General features: G+C 38.8%; 1 protein-coding gene across 1 annotated transcript in view; it reads left to right on the top strand.

The window, feature by feature from the left end:
* Positions 1-227: 227 nt before the first annotated feature.
* The window catches only part of DPE2 (disproportionating enzyme 2), a 61,873-nt gene continuing 43,079 nt past the window's right edge, over positions 228-19,021 (top strand). The window contains exons 1-8 of the mRNA XM_010253607.3: positions 228-592; positions 2,368-2,479; positions 2,619-2,674; positions 2,795-2,922; positions 3,047-3,176; positions 3,672-3,868; positions 13,239-13,317; positions 13,460-13,498. Of these exons, the coding sequence (XP_010251909.1) occupies positions 239-592; positions 2,368-2,479; positions 2,619-2,674; positions 2,795-2,922; positions 3,047-3,176; positions 3,672-3,868; positions 13,239-13,317; positions 13,460-13,498 (1,095 nt within the window). The 5' untranslated portion in view covers positions 228-238. The remainder of the gene's footprint in view (positions 593-2,367; positions 2,480-2,618; positions 2,675-2,794; positions 2,923-3,046; positions 3,177-3,671; positions 3,869-13,238; positions 13,318-13,459; positions 13,499-19,021) is intronic.

Genomic DNA, 19,021 nt, shown 5'->3' with positions numbered 1-19,021 from the left:
GTTTTTGATTATAAACTGTGTTAATAAATTTCAATCGGTTAGTTTAATATAATGTTCCCGTTGAATCTGGACATTTCATTGAGAATTTTGACTGAACGCAGACGTTTAATTTCAGCTGGACACTGATTCATTTCGATTTGTTTTGATTTTCTAGACACTGCTTGAAATTTTGATATATTTGAGTTGGATTTTGCTAGGTTTGATTGAGTTCATCGGTTCTGGTTGATATCTGGAAGACATGGTGACTCTGGGGTTGGCTTCTGGGAAGAAATCCTTTAAAACGGTGAATTTGGTCTTCAGATTACCGTATTATACTCAGTGGGGGCAGAGCCTTCTCGTCTGCGGTTCAGAACCTGTGCTTGGTTTGTGGAATGTGAAGAAGGGTATCCTTTTAAGCCCTTTTCATCAAGGTGAGGAACTTATTTGGTCCGGAAGAATCGAGGTTCCATGTGGGTTCCAGTGTGAATACAGTTATTATTTGGTGGACGATAATAGAAACATTCTGAGATGGGAGGCTGGAAACAAACGCAAATTTGTACTGCCCGAAGGGATTCAGGATGGTACCATGGTGGAGCTTCATGACCTATGGCAGGTCCTGCTCTTGTTCGTGGTCTTTTTTGATTCTTTTTCTGTTTTTTCCTTATTCCTCTGTTACACTACATAGAATATTCTGTAAAGTGGGAAAGTTATGTGGTCATATTTGGAGACTCATGCTTGCTTCTGCCCTCTTAGCTGGAGAAGGGATCCACTAAGCAAAGCTAATAAGACTTTATTTCAAAGTAGTCAAACATGCAATGAAATTTGCTAATCAGCTATGTCTAGGCTGAGAATTAAATCTTTTCAATCACCATGTTGATGGACAAGGTGCAACTTGGTGGACAAGTAGGCTAGTTCTATAGAATGAAGTGTGGATGGACATTCAAAACCTAAAGCATGTAAAATTAAAAAGAGGGCCATTATCCTTTGTTGGTCCCAGCTATTTGGGGTCTTGATAGAGGTTGACTGGATACAGACCTAACCTTTGACATCTTTTTGCATAAAATGACTGCTCTCAAGCTGCATTCTCACACTTGTAGACTGTAGAGGTAATATAGAGAAAAATACTCATGGATTTTGCTAGTTCAAAATTAATGAATTTATGTTCTAACTAGTTCTTTTAAGTACAAGTTTTAAACTTTTAATCAATAAGTTGAAAGATATACTTGGTATCTTCAGTTGTAGGGAGATTTTTCTGTATGTTACATTGTATGAGCACAATAACTAGGACTTCTAGTTACAGGGAAGCTCTGGTTTTGTGTTCATTTTGTTAGAGGCAGTACATGCTTTCTGCAGTCAACCAGGTTGTTGAAGAGACAAATAAATCCCAATTGGTGTTGGAATATGGCAGGAAGGATGGATCTTGAGGAGCCTGCATAGCATAAATGTTCATTATGTACTATAATGGACCGCCATCTTTTGAAAATGTTATTTTTGGCAGTATATCTAGTGCAGTTTTAACATGTAAAAACTAAAAAGATGAGTGGATTTTTGGGATTAACCATCCTTGCTCTTGAGGCATGCTTCTAATGGGTATGAAGCTCTGTGATGGCTTAATTGTAGATACAAGTCTTTCCTCATTTACTGCCCATCAAGAGGGAAAATGACATAAATACATAATATTGCTTTCAGAGGCCAACCATAGGTTGCTTTTAATAAAGGAGCTAAGTTTGGTTGTAGGTATGCATTGTAGCTGCTGCCAAAAGTGGGTATCATGAAAAATAGTTTCCTGCAACTGGCCAAGTCCTAGGTCTAGGCATTTCTGAAGGTACTTGTCTCTGCTAAAGACACATGGTATGTTTGGAATTATACCCTAGTGTCATGCTTTTTTGTTATTACTCTATGGGTGTAAACCTTTGATTGATTTCCAAATTTTGACATAGGGGATACTTTCACAGCACTTTAATATGATGTCATGTATGCATGTGGTACCTGTTAAAGGAAAACATTGCTTATTTCTCATGGGCTTGCTTAACAAGTTGTAACCTCTGGATTTTGTTGCTTGACTTGTTCCATAGATGCCTTGTCTTGGTTGTTCTTATTCAAAGATGCTTATTTGATTGTAATTTTCATATGTTCACAATTTAACATGATATATTTCCTCACAATATGTGAAATTAGAATATTCAATCACTTTTTCTGTTTTACTTCAACCTGTTCTTGATTTCATAATGATAACCTTTCTGCTTATCATTAACTCCTGTTTCATTCCCTTGCTTCAAAAGGTAGAACCTACTCTGGTATTTGCTCTTTAAATTTTTATATTATTTAACTGAAGGTATGTAACAGCTTCACCTTAATGATTTTTCTGTCCATATTTTGTGGGTTCAGACAGGTGCAGACACTCTCTTTTTTAGAAGTGCCTTCAAAAAAGTCATCTTTAAGGAAAGTTGGTGTTTGGATTCAGAAAAACCTTTAGGAGCCTTTCAGACTAACCGGGAAGGTATCTGCTGCAGTTTAAGATTTTTGCTTGTACCTTAATGAGTGCCTTTTATTTCTTTTGTTTGAGATGTGGGGTTCCATTGTTCCTTACAGTGGATAATATCATAATATTTTCATTGTAACTGTGATTTTTGTAACAGATTCTGTCATGGTTCATTTTAAAATAAGCTGCCCAAGGATAGAAAAAGATGCATCAGTAAGTTTCTCTTGACCTGTCAATTTTATCTTTGCGTACTAAAATTTTTTTGAACATGCATCAGATAGTAAAATTCCCAGGTATTTACATTTCAGTACTTTCTGTGGCATGTATTAGCAGGTATATGTGATTGGTAGCTCAACCAAATTAGGAATGTGGAAAGTTGAGGATGGACTTAAACTTAACTATGCTGGTGAATCATTTTGGCAAGCAGATTGTGTGATGAAAAAAGATGAGTTCCCAATAAAATATCCTTCTTTCGATCTTTTATCACATGATGTGAATAGTTTCCTGAATATTTCCTTTGTTCTATTTCTCTCTATGTTCAATCCACAACCAAGGGGCAACTCCTTTCCTTGACATTATTTCCACATACAGGTACTGTCAGAGTGGTAAGACAGGAAATGTCTCAGTGGAAGTTGGTTCAAATCGGGAGCTCTCTGTTGACTCAACATTACAAAGTCCACCAAGATATATTTGCCTATCTGATGGCATCTTTCGAGTAAATTAAAGAGTGTGAACCAGATTCTATCTATGTTACATGGGCACTGGTATTATGTCAGAATCTGGCACTGATATGGTGTGTTGACCTTGGCAAACCCAAAAAGTAGAGGATTTGGGGACTCTCATCTTTTGTACTTTAGTCTTAAGTTACATTTTTTAATGATATTTTTTATGTTATTTGAACTATGAGATAGTTGAAAAAAAGATCAAATGAAAATGCATAAATCAGTTGAAATATGATATACTAAGTTATTAAGTATTAAAATTTTACCATTCATGTCCAAATTTTATAGATGCAACAAAGAGAAGGGTCCTATCAATGTGGTGTCAATTTCAGTGCCCACACATGTCACCAAAATTACAGTGCCCATTCTGAAGTGTCCATGTAATATAGAATTTTATGAGTAGCAATTGTTCTCTTTTGCAGGTATCAACAAGCAATCCTAATCTATTAGTTTTTTTTTTTTTTTTTTTTTTCTTAATTCTTTTTCAGGACATGCCATGGAGGGGTGCTGGTGTTGCAATTCCCATGTTCTCAGTCAGATCAGAAGATGGCCTTGGAGTTGGAGAGTTCCTTGACCTAAAGTTACTTGTAGACTGGGCAGTTGGTTCTGGATTCCATCTGGTTCAACTTTTACCGGTTAATGATACTTCTGTGCATATGATGTGGTGGGATTCATACCCCTACAGGTATAAAAGCCATGCCACCTTCAAAGTCCTATAACATGAAAGTTTATGTCAGTAAAATAACTGAAGTACATAATTCAGTGTTTTCCTTTCAAATGTACATCTCTGCATGATGTAGTCACATTCAAGGTTCAAAATATCGATAGCTTTTTCTTATTTTTTAGTTTTTTTTCAATCTGGTTCAGAGGGACTGGTTTAAGGTCCGTCCACCCCCTGAACCGATCGAAACCCCGAAACACCCCCTGGAGGGGCGTATCGGGAAGCCTCCGATATAATACGTATCGGGCCGTATCGCCTGATACGTATTGAAATTTCGAACCTTGGTCACATTCATATCCCTGAAGGTAGAACAAAATGTGGCCTGAAGTCTTATAATATGAAATTAAAAAAAATCACTTGAATCATTTGTGTTCGGCTTGAATGCTACTCTAGTAATTAAAAAAATGATAAGTCCATAGATATAGTCATGCTGAGACACCATAAAAAAAATTCATTTTGCTAATAGTTTGTATGGTTATAGTAGAAGTTCAGGACTGTTATCAGTCTTGAACCCTAATGGATTTCAGGTTCGAAAATAAGAAGAAAGGTAAAGAGAAAAGAGGAGGAAGAGGGAGGAAAAGCAGTAGAACACAAGAGTTGAAAAGGAGGAGCAAAAGCTTAATGTTCTGCCGCCGCCACTTTAATTAATATTTATAGGTTATGCTCATTACATGGAAATGACAGATCTGCCCTTAGTCTTTACATAACAAATAGAGCAAAAATAAGACTGAAATAAATAACAACTGAAACAACTAAATGACCAATAGCTAACCCTAGGAAGACTAGAACACCTTCTACCCTATGAACACAGTGGGACCGTAGCTGTGGGGCCCACATCAGTGTTCTCTACACTCCCCCTCAAGTTGGGAATAAATGTTTATCATTCCCAACTTGGATAGATCCGCCTCTAGCTTCTTCCGTGGTACAGCTTTGGTGAGGATATCTGCCAGCTGCATGTTGGAGGTGATGTATGGGAGACACACTTCTTGTGATGAGACCCTCTCTCGTACAAAGTGTCGATCAACTTCAATATGTTTAGTTCTGTCATGCTGCACCGGGTTGTGTGCTATATTAATAGCCGCTTGATTATCACAATACAGCATCAGGGGCTTCTCATACTCAATACCCAACTCCTCAAGTAGTGATCTCAGCCAAAGAATTTCAGCCACTCCGTTAGCCATTGACCTGTACTCAGCTTCAACACTAGATCGGGAGACAACACTCTGTTTCTTACTCCTCCAAGAGACTAGGTTACCTCCCACAAGAGCACAATATCCAGAGGTAGACCTTCTGTCATCAACACTCCCAGCCTAATCGGCATCCGTATAGACTTCCACCTTCAAGTATGCTAGTATTCTTTCTACTGCTAGAAGGTGCGTGGTTCTAGGAGAATGCATGTACTGATTGACAACACTAACTGCATAACTGATATCTGGTCGAGTGAGGCATAGATATAGGAGCTTTCCCACTAACCGCTGGAACATAACTTTGTCTTCAAGCAGCTCCCCACTCTCTGCACTAATCCTGTGGTTCTGTTCAATGAGTGTATCTGCAGGTTTGACACCCAGCTTTCCAGTTTCAGCCAACAGATCTAGAACATATTTCCTCTGAAAGACAAAGATCCCCTGTTTAGATCTAGCAACCTCAATACCCAAAAAATACCGTAGTGTACCCAGATCTTTCACCTCAAACTCTTGATGAAGGAGCTGTTTGAGGGACTCAATCTCATGGCTGTCATTTTCTGTCACCACAATATCACCAACATATACTGCAAATAGTGTCAGTGAGGACTCCACCCTCTTGATGAACAGTGTATGATCTGACTGGGCCTGTACATAACCGAACTTCCCAAGGGCTAGTCTGAATCTGTCGAACCAAGCTCTAGGTCCCCATTCAGGAAGGCATTTTTAACATCCATTTGGTACAAAGGCCAAGTGTAGCTTGCTGCAAGAGATAATAGAACCCAAATGGTGGTCATCTTGGCTACCGGGGCAAATGTCTCCAAGTAATCTATACCATAAGTCTGAGTGAACCTTTTTGCAACTAGCCGAGCTTTGTACCTCTCAATGGAACCATCCGCATTGTGCTTCACAGTAAATACCCATCTGCATCCAACTGGTTTCTTTCCTTTGGGCAAGTCAACTAGCTCCTAGGTATTATTTTTCAACAGGGCATCCATTTCAACTTGCATTGCACCTCTCCACTCCGGGACTGATAGGGCTTCTTGCACTATTCTTGGAATAGGGACATTAGCAACGGAAGTGAGATAGGACCTGTAGGAGGGAGATAGGCGATCATAGGACAAAAACTGGGAGATGCAGTGGGTTGTAGATGTGGTGCAATGCCGTTTTCCTTTACGGATGGCAATGGGAAGGTCAAGGTCATCTGCAGGGGGTGAGGTAGCAACAATGGAAGGAGTCTCTGTGGGCCCTGGGACTGTAATATCTAGACTTGGAGCCGCAAAAGAGGTTGGAGTTGGCCGGGACTGCTGATGACCGGGATCAACCTGCCTGCATCGCCTGTGATAGACTCTCAACTCCCGATCCCCCTGACCACCTTTGCTACTGCAACCCTCATCATCCACTGGAATAGGTAAGGGAACAACCCCAAAAGTATTAACCCTGCCCTCACTGCACTCCCCCCGAAGAAAAGGACCCAAATCTCCACGCTCACTACTCTCCCCCTGAGGAAAGACCCGAGAATAGTAGGGTGTCTCCTCAAAGAAAGTGACATCCATGGATACAAACCTCTTCCTTAAGGCAGGATCATAGCAGCAATAACCCTTTTGAGTTTGTGCATAACCAAGAAAGATGCATTTGGAGGCCTTGGGTTTGAACTTGGAGTGATGGGGACCGAGAAGCTGAACAAAACTGGTACAACCAAATGTTTTGAGGGGAACAGTGAACAACTCCTCATCTGGGTATAGAAGGGAAAAAGGAGATGACATATCAAGAACCCGGGAAGGAACCTGATTAATAAGATATTTCGCCGTGAGGATAGCATCACCCCAAAAGCGAATAGGGACATTGGAGGTAAACATAATGCTTCTAGCCACCTCCAAGATGTGCCTATTCTTCCTTTCTGCAACCCCATTCTGCTGAGGTGTATGAGGGCAAGTGCTCTGGTGAATAACCCCATGAGTAAGAAGGTAAGATGCCAATGGCTTAGCAAAGTATTCATTTGCATTATCAGATCTAAGAACTTTGATCTTGGCATCAAATTGGGTTAGGATCACTTGGTGAAAGTTTTGGGTCAGGGCGGGAACCTCATCTCGTGAACGCATAAGATAAACCTAAGAAAACCGGGTATGGTCATCAACAAATAACAGAAAATATCTGTACCCACCCATGGAAGGAATGTGATGTGGCCCCCAAACATCCGTATGCACAAGATCAAAAGGACGATTGCTCCTTTTATTGCTCAACGAATAATCTACAATGTTTAGCAAACTCACAACTTTCACATTGCAACTGGGACAACTTAACAGACTCATAATTAGGAAACAGACTCCTTAAGGACCGAAAAGACAAATGACCCAATCGGTTATGCCAAAGCATAACCGAACTCACACTCTGGGAAACAAGTGACTTCTTATCCCCTGACTCTTTCCGACGAGAACTCTCCCCGAGCAGATTGATCCCATTCGTCTCACGGCCAGTCCCAATCACCTTCTTCGTTTTCAGGTCCTGAAAAACACACTGGTCAGTGAAGAAGGTTACTGAGCAGTTCATGTGTTTGGTAATACTATTAACTGAAAGAAGGTTAGTATCAAGCTTAAGGACATGTAAGACAGAAGATAAGGAGATGGTATCCGATAGCTTGATGTCACCCTTGCCAGAAATGGGGACAAGAGAGCCATCAGCAATAGATACTTTATCCCTTCCAGAAGATAAATGATAAGTGGTAAATAATGAAGGCAAGTTAGTCATATGGTCGGATGCACCTGAATCTATTACCCAACAGGGTTCAGTGGTACCTGGAGCTGAGGCATGGCAGGCTGAGGCTCGAGTACCTGAATTTGCGGAAGCAAATGTGGCAGGGGCTAATGGTGACTGCGGTGGCTGAGCTGAGTTCCCAACTTCCCCTTCCAACTGTATAAGAGCAGCCCGAATTGCGGCTAAGGTCTCTAAGAATGTGCCTCTTGTGCCAGATGAGGATGCTGAATTAGTATGCATTGCCACATGAACGTTACCCTTCTTGCTTCTTAACTTTGCCGGGACCAAATAAGGATGTAGCTTCCAACATGTTTCTTTTGTGTGTTTGGGTTTCTTATAATGCCCACATACCACATAACTGCTGTTCCCAATACTGCCTTCTGCCTGATTCTTAAACTCCATTTCGGTCAAGAACCAGAAGTCTCAAAATTAGGGTTACTACAGTCAAAACCGGCACTTGGACTATCAACCACAATCACAAAATCAGTATAGAACCAATCTGTACTCACAGTAGATGTACATGAAACAGGTATAAAACTGATCTGAAATTAGTAACCACACACAACAGCAACAGTCCGAACTGTTTTCACCCCCTTAGAAGAGTTCGAAACCCCAAAAGAAAACTGAAAAATAGTTTGAAGAACAATCTGATATGCTGAAGCCGAATTGGGGTTTTAATCAGTCCTAAAAGCAAATTCTCAGCTGTACACTCTAGACAGTACCGTACGGATAAGGCTTGTAGTAGGGTTAATATGAAACCCTAAAACTGATCAATGTTGAGGAGAGAACTATTAGGGTTTACCGTAGTATTATATCACAATGTTCAGTCCAGTACTAGGGTTTGCCGCAGGATTAAGACAAAACCCTAGAGAATAGAAAGATAAACCCTAGAGTGGTTCGGCCGCCCTTGCTAGATAGGTCCAACCTATCTTCTCTGATAGTACTTCTCTCAGAAAATAAAAAACTTACAATAGGATGTTGTTCGCTGCCTTCCAAGGTTACCCGAACCCTAGCCTTCTCTGATTCTTCCTGATCACCAACTCGCTGCAATTGTGGCAATTCTTCAAACAGCTGGAGATCTCCAAGAACCAGTCAACGAACTCTACTTTCTCAGCTTTCAGCCTTAGATGGTTCTCATGTGGTTGGCTGGACTAGACTCACATGAGAAACCCTAGCTCTGATACCAAGTAGAAGTTCAAGACTGTTATCAGTCTTGAACCCTAATGGATTTCAGGTTCGAAAATAAGAAGAAAGGTAAAGAGAAAAGAGGAGGAAGAGGGAGGAGAAGTGTTTTGGAATGGTAGAATACTGATATGTTTCATTCTATTGCCAATGGGCATATTTATACAGTAAGTTGCTGCAATAAATAGAAAGAAAGAAAAATAGAAAGAAAAGAAAATAGAAAGAAGAAAAAATATAAAGAAGAGAAAATAGAAAGTACAAAAATAGAAAGAAAGAAATAGAAAGAAAAAACTTTCTAAATCAATCCTTCCACAATCCTAGAAATATATACAATTCTATTTTCAGATCTGAACCAGTAACCCCACGTTTTCCAACTCTCTCCCTCAAGCTGGTGAATAGAGACCCTCCATTCCCAGCTTGGCTATAATTCTCCGAAAGTCTGTACTATTGAGCCCTTTAGTAAGTACATTGGCCAATTGTCCTTTTGTAGATACATAGGGAGTGCAAATCAACTTGCTGTCCAGTTTCTCTTTTATAAAGTGTCGGTCAATTTCGATGTGCTTCGTCCTGTCATGTTGAATAGGATTGTGAGCAATATTGATGGCTGACTTGTTGTCACAATATAGTTTCATAGGCTCTTCTCGTGGAATCTTCTTGTCTTCTAAAATTATTTTCAACCAGAGTAATTCACACACTCCTTGTGCCATAGCCCTGAATTCTGCCTCTGCACTTGACCGAGCCACTACATTTTGCTTCTTACTCCTCCAAGTGACTAAGTTTCCTCCTAAGAAGGTACAGTAACCAGAAGTGGACCGTCTATTTATTGGAGTGAAGGGATGAGAGATCCATCGTATGGATGCCCAAGGATTGCGGAATAAGGGGGCGAATTTCAAAAATTTTTCTCTCCCTTCAACTGGGAATCGCATTCCCTATTTTAGAAAATCATATTTTCAAGGATCATCCTTGAACCATAAACTGAACCAGATCTGAATCAAAAGGAGTAGAAGAGGATTATACCTGATACGGAGAAATAGTATCTCCCAACGAAGGTGTTCACGCCCAAGGAAGGATCCAAAGACTGCTGCCACTGAAGATGGCGCAGTGTAGGATGGAGCAGAATCAACAGTGTTCTTCTCCAAGAACTCTGTCCTTCGCAAGAATCAGCAGGATGGCACGTGAGCACAACTTCCTATCAATTCTTTCTCAAAGAACTGATGTCAAGATCGAATCTTGACTTCTCCCACAACTGGAGATCGAACTGGCAAACAGGGCGGCAAGAACAGGGAGGCAGCAAGAGAGTATTCGTAGGGTGCAGAATTCTCTCTTGTGATTTCAGCACTGAAGAAATATGATTGTGTGTCTTCTGAAGGTTGCCGCCCCCTTCTTCTTTTGTTAACCTAAAAGATCAGCTCCTAATCCAATTAGGAGCTGCCTATCCAAATCATATTTGGATAAGACCCCTTTTAGGTGATAGGGATAAACCTTTATCTTATCTGCAGATTAGATTAGCTTTCTCCTAATGAGTAAAGGTTTATCCTTATCACCTGAAGAGATGGCTGATCCAAATATGATTTGGATAAGCAGCTCCTAATGAGATTAGGAGCTGATCTTTTTAGGTTAACAAAAGAAGAAGGGGGTGGCAGCCTTTATGAGACACACATCAGATTTTCTTCAGTGCTGAAATCAAGAAGAGAGAATTCTGCACCCTGCGAATACTCTCTTGCCGCCTCCCTGTTCTTGCCGCCCTGTTTGCCAGTTCGATCTCCAGTTGTGGGAGAAGTCAAGATTGGATCTTGACATCAGTTCTTTGAGAAAGGATTGAAAGGAAGTTGTGTTCACGTACCATCCTGCTGATTCTTGCGAAGGACAGAGTTCTTGGAGAAGAATACTGCTGATTCTGCTCCATCCTGCACTGTGCCATCTTCAGTGGGAGCAATCTTTGGATCATTCTTTGGGCGTGAACACCTTCGTTGGGAGATACTATTTCTCCGGATCAGGTACAATCCTCTCCTACTCCTTTTGGTTCAGATCTGGTTCAGTTTATGGTTCAAGAATGATCCTTGAAAATATGATTTTCTAAATAGGGAATGCGATTCCCAATTGGAGGGAGAGAAAAAAAATTTTTGAAATTCGCCCCCTTATTCCGCAATCGTTGGGCGTCCATAGGATGGATCTCTCATCCCTTCATCTCGGGTGTCATTGAACTCCACAACCATGACATAATCATGGAGTCCTCTTCGTCCCAAGCATCAAAATTTGGCTCGCACAACCTTGGTCCTGTTCCAAGGAGGTGACTAATTTTTCCTTTTCCCTTCAAATAGGTACGCACTAGTTGTGACCACTTCAAGTAATTCTGGCCATTCAGTCTATATGTTGCCTGAATATTCTGTAAATCACCAGTGTGAGGATGAGAATTTGTTGCTCCTTCATCAGTTTGGACGGGACCACTTGTTGCAGTCATGTCAGACATTGTTAATGGAGGAAAAATAAGGCCAGCTGGAAAGGTGAATAAAGGAACACTTCTGGTTACAGATCAGCACTGAAGGCTAGAAGAGAAAAACACAAAAAACTAGCAATGAAGGCCGAAAAAATCTCAAGGTTGACAAACCTAGAGCTCTGATACCATGTTTTGGAATGGTAGAATACTGATATGTTTCATTCTATTGGCAATGGGCATATTTATACAGTAAGTTGCTGCAATAAATAGAAAGAAGGAAAAATAGAAAGAAAAGAAAATAGAAAGAAGAAAAAATAGAAAGAAGAGAAAATAGAAAGTTCAAAAATAGAAAGAAAGAAATAGAAAGAAAAAACTTTCTAAATCAATCCTTCCACAATCCTAGGAATATATACAATTCTATTTTCAGATCTGAACCAGTAACCCCACGTTTTCCAACAAGAAGCAGTAGAACACAAAAGGCAGAAGCTTAATGTTCTGCCGCCGCCACTTTAATTAATATTTTTAGGTTATACTCATTACATGGAAAGGACAGATCTGCCCTTAGTCTTTACATAACAAATAGAGCAAAAATAAGACTGAAATAAATAACAACTGAAACAACTAAATGACCAATAGCTAACCCTAGGAAGACTAGAACACCTTCTACCCTACAAACACAGTGGGATCGTAGCTGTGGGGCCCACATCAGTGTTCTCTACAGTTATTATTTATCAAAAAAAAAGTTTGTATGGTTATGATTTATGCCCATTTTATCAAGAAATATATATTAATATATTTATTTTTTATTTAAACATTTCCTTCAAATTTTCTATCAATATTATTATATTAATATGCTAACATATATATTGACATGTCACATGACTGGATTTTTTTTAATTTCTTTGGTTGTTGTGTTGCTTTTTATGAAGTTTTGTGTTGGAGAATGCCAAGGATCCATCTAACTATTTTGGTATAATATTCTTGAGAGGAATGGGATGTGCAATGGTCCATTTCTTATTATCATCCATGTATTGAGGCTGAGGAGCTAGCTTGTTAAGATCATGTAACCAGCCATTTAAACGAGTGCTTAAAAATAACATTTCCTCCTCTAATTTTTTCTGTTTATTTCATCACCATTTCTTGAACAATAGAGATATTTTCACCAATGAAATGACCCACAACAAGAGCTCCTTGCTCAGTTGAAATGGTATGGGGAAGAAGACTAGGCTTAAGACTCTTGGTAAGAATTTTTGCAAAAACTTTGTAGAAAAAGCTGCAAAGGCTTATAAGCTGAAACTCCGTAAAATTTTGTAGGATTCGCCACTTAAGGAATTAGAAGAATAAAGGTGGAAGTGTAATACCTTGGGAGAGATTTGGTGATGCATATCTCTCTAATAGCATTGCACACATCTTCACCAATTATGCTCCAATAAAAAGTAAAGAAAAAGCCATCAAAACCATCTAAGCCTAGTTTCATGTTTATGTTTGGAGAAGGTCATTACACAATGTTGGTCCCAGCTATCTGGGGTCTTGGGAGAGGTGGACTGGATACAAACCTAACCTTTGGCCTTTTTTTTTGTATGAAGCAGCTGCTTTCAGACTTAAGCTTGCATTAGCACAATTGTCAGCTTGAGATTTTTACCATTACACCATATAAGTCAGTATTTTTTGTCTACATAAATAATAGTTATCATCTTACATGCATTTTGATGCAGGTGAAAATTTAAACTACAGCATTATATAACTATCTCTCCCCCCTTTCTTTGTCTTGGTCTTGCAGCTCTCTCTCTGTATTTGCACTTCATCCACTATATCTCCGAGTCCAAGCACTTTCAGAAAATATACCAGAAGATATTAAGGTGCTCTTGTTTTATCATATGAAGAACAATAACTATGCCCTTTCTTCTTATTATTGCATAATTCTTATTTAAATTCAATGTGAACAAAGATATACACTTTTTTGTCTATCTTGATAAACTACTTTTAAATTTTCCCCTGCAGCGAGAGATTTTAAAGGCAAAAGAACAACTGGATGGAAAGGTAATGCCTTCTTGCCCAGGTTGTCATGAGAAGAGCTCAGTTGTTTATGGATCCTAATTTTACACCATATATTTAAGTCTTGTTCCAACTATATGGGAGTGGCTATATTAATCTTGTTTCACCGTTTTGTTCTGTTAATTTTACACCATATGTGATGATGATTATCAGATCGAAATTGCTTTGTTTTCTTCCAAAACTATGTCTCAATCATTTTATAAAAAAAACGTAGTAATCTTTGGAACTTCATCACATCTTTTTATAAGATAAATACATGTACATTTTGAGTAGTGGTCAATAAAACTGATAACCGAGCAATTATAATCCACAGAAACAATAGGGGAGGGACCCCACACATGAAAGTGGACTATATCTAATGAAGCAGTGATTTTATTCATTAAATTTGGATAAACAGTTCTACAATGTTTGGATAACTGATGGCTTCACAAGCAAGACTATCAATGGAATTTCCCTTAAATAACTCTAAAAGCAAAGCTTAATGACAGGTGACCTAGTCTAGCTTGCCAAAGATACACCTTTAGTTTGACTCTTTCTTTTTACTACAACTACCACTAGATGGATGAAGAGCTATCTTCTTTTTTGTTTGATAAATGAAGAATTTATTAATATCAAAAGATTCAAACAATAGAAGCAGCCCTTGGAGAGACGTGGGATGCAACCTCTCCCAATAATGTGATTAAAACACGACAGATTACTGATAATATAATTTACAACTAAGCCCAATACAATTGATCTTTATTCACCCCTTGCTTGGTTAAAGAATCAGCCAGTGCATTAGCCGATCTCCCCACCTTTTGTATTCTCAAATTCATATTCCTTGTTAACCACATAAATTTTTTAAACTCATTTCTTGGTACCAGAGCATCCCTTTTCTTTTTTCTTATTCTTCAGCAACTCTATACACATCTTGATTAGCTATGTACGTTGAAGGATAGAGTGCTGACCATTGTTCTACTGTTATCGCCTAGTTGGAAGGTGGTTTTGGAGACCTTTTGTCGCTATTGACATTGGAAGAAAGTCTCTTGTAGTTTTGTATTCCTTACTCAAACCCTAAACTGACTAGAGTAAAGAGGAGATAGTCAAGATGAGGATCAAAGAGGCTGATTGAGCTTGGTGCTTGGCATTTATCGGGTTTCTTTTCAACCCTATTTGAGATCGATTCAGGTAGGAGAGGTTTCTAGGAAGCCTGTTTGGAGCAGCTGCTTTTTCTCTCCTTCTCTTGGGATTGCAAGGTTGTGAAAACCCCTAGAATTGGTGTTCCCCTTGCTTGTCGTATTTTGTGTTCAGGTTGTTTTTATTTGCTTCCAAATTATTGTGTATTGAAGTTTTGTATTGATGGAACAATCTGGACTCTGGATTAGAGATCAAGAAAAACAAAGAATTTGGACTTGGTTCAGCAGGGTCTGTAGACACCCTACGAGGTGCTATGACCCCAGTAAAGCTAGATGGAACCAACTATTTGGCTTGGTGACAATCTATGAATATCTGTACAGTTGGGGAAAGTTGGGATATCTCACTAGAGATGTAAATCCCACCTATAATAATCTGAAATAAAGTAGAAGAGAAGAAGAAGATGGAAGAAAAGGAAGAAAGAAAGAGAAACAATCGAATACCCTTAGTAGGGTGGCCAGCACTAAAAACAATAATAAAAGAAATAAAACAGGCCCATAACTGAGGCCCTCTAATCACAAATATAAAGCATAACCAGAAAATAGTAAACAATAATAAACTATGGCCCATTTGGCCATCATTTCTACACTCCCCTCAAGCTGAGCATAGATATCAATCATGCCCAACTTGCTTACATAGTGCTGTAACTTTGCCTTAGGGACACCCTTGGTCAAAACATTTGCTAACTATTGCAGGGAAGACAAACTTCTCTAGAAGCCACTCTTTTTCTTATAAGATGCTGGTTTATTTCAATGTGTTTTGCCCTATCATGTTGATTGTGAGCTATGTTAATTGCAGCTTGGTTATCACAATACAACATTAAGGGCTTATCATATGCTATACCCATCTCCTCTAGAAGTGACTTGAGCCATAACAACTTTGAAACTTTATGGGTCGTGGACTTATACTTTGCCTCGACTGAAGATCTAGCTACTACAAACTACTTCTTACTTCTCCAAAAGACAATGTTCCCTACTTACCAGAGCACAGTAATGCATATCTTCTATCATCAATACTACTAGCCCAATTGGTATATATTATAAGCCTCTAGCTTCATGTGTACATGCCTAGAGAAGATAATACCCTTTCCCAGAGTTCCCTTCAAGTAACACAAAACCCATTATGTAGCAACCATATGTGTGTCTTTGGGGGCATGCATAAACTGACTAATCACACAAACAACATATGAAATATCTAGCTGTGTCGTACAAAGATGTAGTAACTTTTCCAAAAGTCTTTGGAACATTCCCCTGTCTACCAAGATCTCACTATCATTAGCTGAGAGCATATGGTTGGCATCAATAGGAGTAGAGATAGGTTTGGCACCAAGTTTTCTAGTATCAGTAAGAAGATCTAACACATAGTATTGTTGGGAGATGAAGATACCATCTTTAGACCTTACAACTTCAATTCCCAAGAAATATCTCAACTCCCCCAAATCCTTAATTTCAAATTCTGAATTAAGGAAGTTCTTGAGTGCCTGAACTTCCTTTGTATCATTGCCTGTAACCATCAATATCATCAATTAAGGAAGTTGATTGTCACTTCGTGAGAGAAAAAATGACAAGAGGTGATTTTTTTACTCTTTATCTAAAATCAGTAGACCAACTGGCTGACATGTTCACTAAAATCTTAAGCCGTACCAAGATGGATTACATTTGTAACAAGCTGGAAGCCTGGAACCCTTTAGGGGGAGTGTTAAAGTTTATTATGTAAGGGTAGAATAGTCTTTTTCTTCTTCAATATCTTGCACCTCACTCTTTCTTGCAAGTGTCACTTAAATAGGGGCATAATTACAATATTCTCTTTAGTTAAGAAGGAAAATAGAAGTTAGGTCAGCAACTAGTGAGAAATGATTTGAATCTCTTACCTGAAAACCCTTTTCTCTTCTCTTTTCATTTCTATTACTCTTCCCTTTTTCTTCTTCTCACTATTTTTATTTATTTTTCTAGTTTGAACTGTGACCTACCGATTGACTGCTCGGCAAATCTACAAAAGCCTGTTATGAACTTTCTATTCAACCCATGCAATTGCATGGGTTTACTCGCTAGTAGCCTCTAATGTTGTAGTTGTCAACCTTGATTTTCTCTAGTTTTCAAAGTTAACTTTTCTTTCAGGTTTCTAAAATCTATTTTCCATACAATGGAGCTTGTAGCCAGTGTTTTCATTCCACTATGCTTTTTTTTTTGTTGGTAATTGTAACTTTATTAATATGGAAGTCCACCATGCATTCATGGTTCAAAGTATCGATATGCCTCTGTATATTGGCAAAGGCAAATTGGTACTTAGATACACGCGGAAATACTTTTTTGTTTTAGTTTCTTTTTCAAAATTTGGTTTTTGAGAAGATATTTAAGCATATTTTTTATTAAAAAAGAGTGGAGTCCTGAAACACCTGTAAATAGGTGTATCAGACCCCTAAAGATACAATAAGATATGCCCGACGGGGTGTATCGTATCGAAATTTTGAACCTCGCATCCAATTGAATAGCAACATGAGGAGCATTGGTACTTGGTACTTTGGTAGTTCTCTCATAGGCGTTGCACTTTATTCTCTTTTCCTTTTATTAACAATTAAGCTAGTTTCAGGAAGTGTTTGAAGGATTAATGGTCAAGTTTCCTAATTTCTATTTAAATTTTAGAAAAGAAAAGAAAAGAATATGGAAAGGAGTAGGCCTTACTTGGCATTAAAAAGGTATATTTCTATATTTATTATAGTAAGATACGTGAATCCTCTAACTTTATTTCCATATTATTTCTGTTGTGTTTTTTCCTAATATTTAGGGGATTTGGGGCAATCTAATTCCCCAAGGAGGCTTTTTGCACCCAAAGTTCAAGGTGCAAATTAAAAAAAAAAAAGAGCAAAAGAAAAAAAAATCAGAAAATGCATGCAGAAAGCCTATTGGAAAAATATAATATAATTCCCAAAGGAGGCTTTTGGAAAACTCGAGGTCATAAAGGAGGAATTAGCCAGGAAAATAGAGGAATTGGACCAAAAGGAAGCCTGTAAAGAGTGCGGGCCAGAGGATAGATTAGAAAGATGGAACTTAAAAGTGCAACTGGAGGAGATCTTGAGGAAGGAAGAAATTTCTTGGAGACAAAAATCAAGGTGTAAATGGCTTTTGGAGGGGGACAGAAACACCAAAATTTTCAACTCACTAGAAAATGGGAGAAGAAGGAAAAAAAAGCAAATCTCTAGCATTGAGGTGGAGGGAAGAGTAATAAATTCAAAGGAGGAAATTAAAAGGTGCTTTGTGAATCATTTCAAGTCAATCCTTGCCTCCTTAGTTGAAAGCAATTTGGAATTGCTAGAATTACATTGGGATAGAGTGCCGGAATCCAAAGCTGCACTCTTAGAAATAGTTTTTAGTGTAGAGGAGGTCCATGAAGCAATTTTCTCGATGGATAGATCTAAAGCTCCGGGGCCATATGGTTTCTTAATGGCTTTCTATCAAGATTGTTGGGAAATCTTAAAAAATGATTTAATGGATGTCTTTGTTGAGTTCCATCAAAAAGGGGAAATATATCTAGGAGCAAATGCAACTTTTCTTGCTCTAGTGCCTAAAAAGAAAGAGGCCAAAACCCCTAAGGACTACATACATATAAGTCTTGTGGGTAGTATGTATAAGATCATTGCAAAAGTTATGGCTGGCTGGCTAAAGGTTGTCTTGTCCTTTGTCATTTCTCAGAACCAAGGAGCTCTTGTGGAAGGGAGACAAATATTGGATCAAATCTTAGTGGCAAATGAGGTAGCGAAGAAAAAACAAAGTGGCAAAGGCTTGATTTGTAAATTGGACCTAGAGAAAGCCTACGATATGGTGGATTGGTTTTTATTGTTGAATCTCATGGAAAAGATGGGTCTAGGTGAAAAGTGGAGACTGGATAAAAGGATGTATTAGATCGACACATTTTTCTCTTCTTTTAAATGGGGTAGCAAAGAACTTCTTCTCGGCTAAAAGAGGAGAGACAAGGTGACCCCTTATCGCCCTTCTTGTTTACCTTTGTTGCTGAGGTTTTGAGTAGACAAATCATCAAGGCTGACCAAGAAAATCGGTTTAAAGGTTGGAGAATTGGTAGATCAGAGGTAGTGGTGTCTCACTTGCAATTTGCAGATGATACTATCATTTTCTGTGAGAGTTGTGATGAACCTAGTTTGAGGAATCTTAAAATTTTGGTGGATAAGTTTTAGCAGGCCTCAAAACTAAAAGTGAATTGGATAAAAACTTGTGTAGTTGGAATAAACTTAGAAGAGGGTGACATCCAAGCCATGGCAAATTTACTAGGCCGTGAAGTGAAAAGCTGGCCTCTAGGATACCTAGGTATGCCCTTGGGTGG

Source organism: Nelumbo nucifera, chromosome 7, assembly GCF_055504915.1.
Source record: "Nelumbo nucifera cultivar China Antique chromosome 7, China Antique-T2T, whole genome shotgun sequence".
NCBI lineage: Eukaryota > Viridiplantae > Streptophyta > Magnoliopsida > Proteales > Nelumbonaceae > Nelumbo > Nelumbo nucifera.
This window is presented reverse-complemented; position numbering and strand designations above follow the sequence as displayed.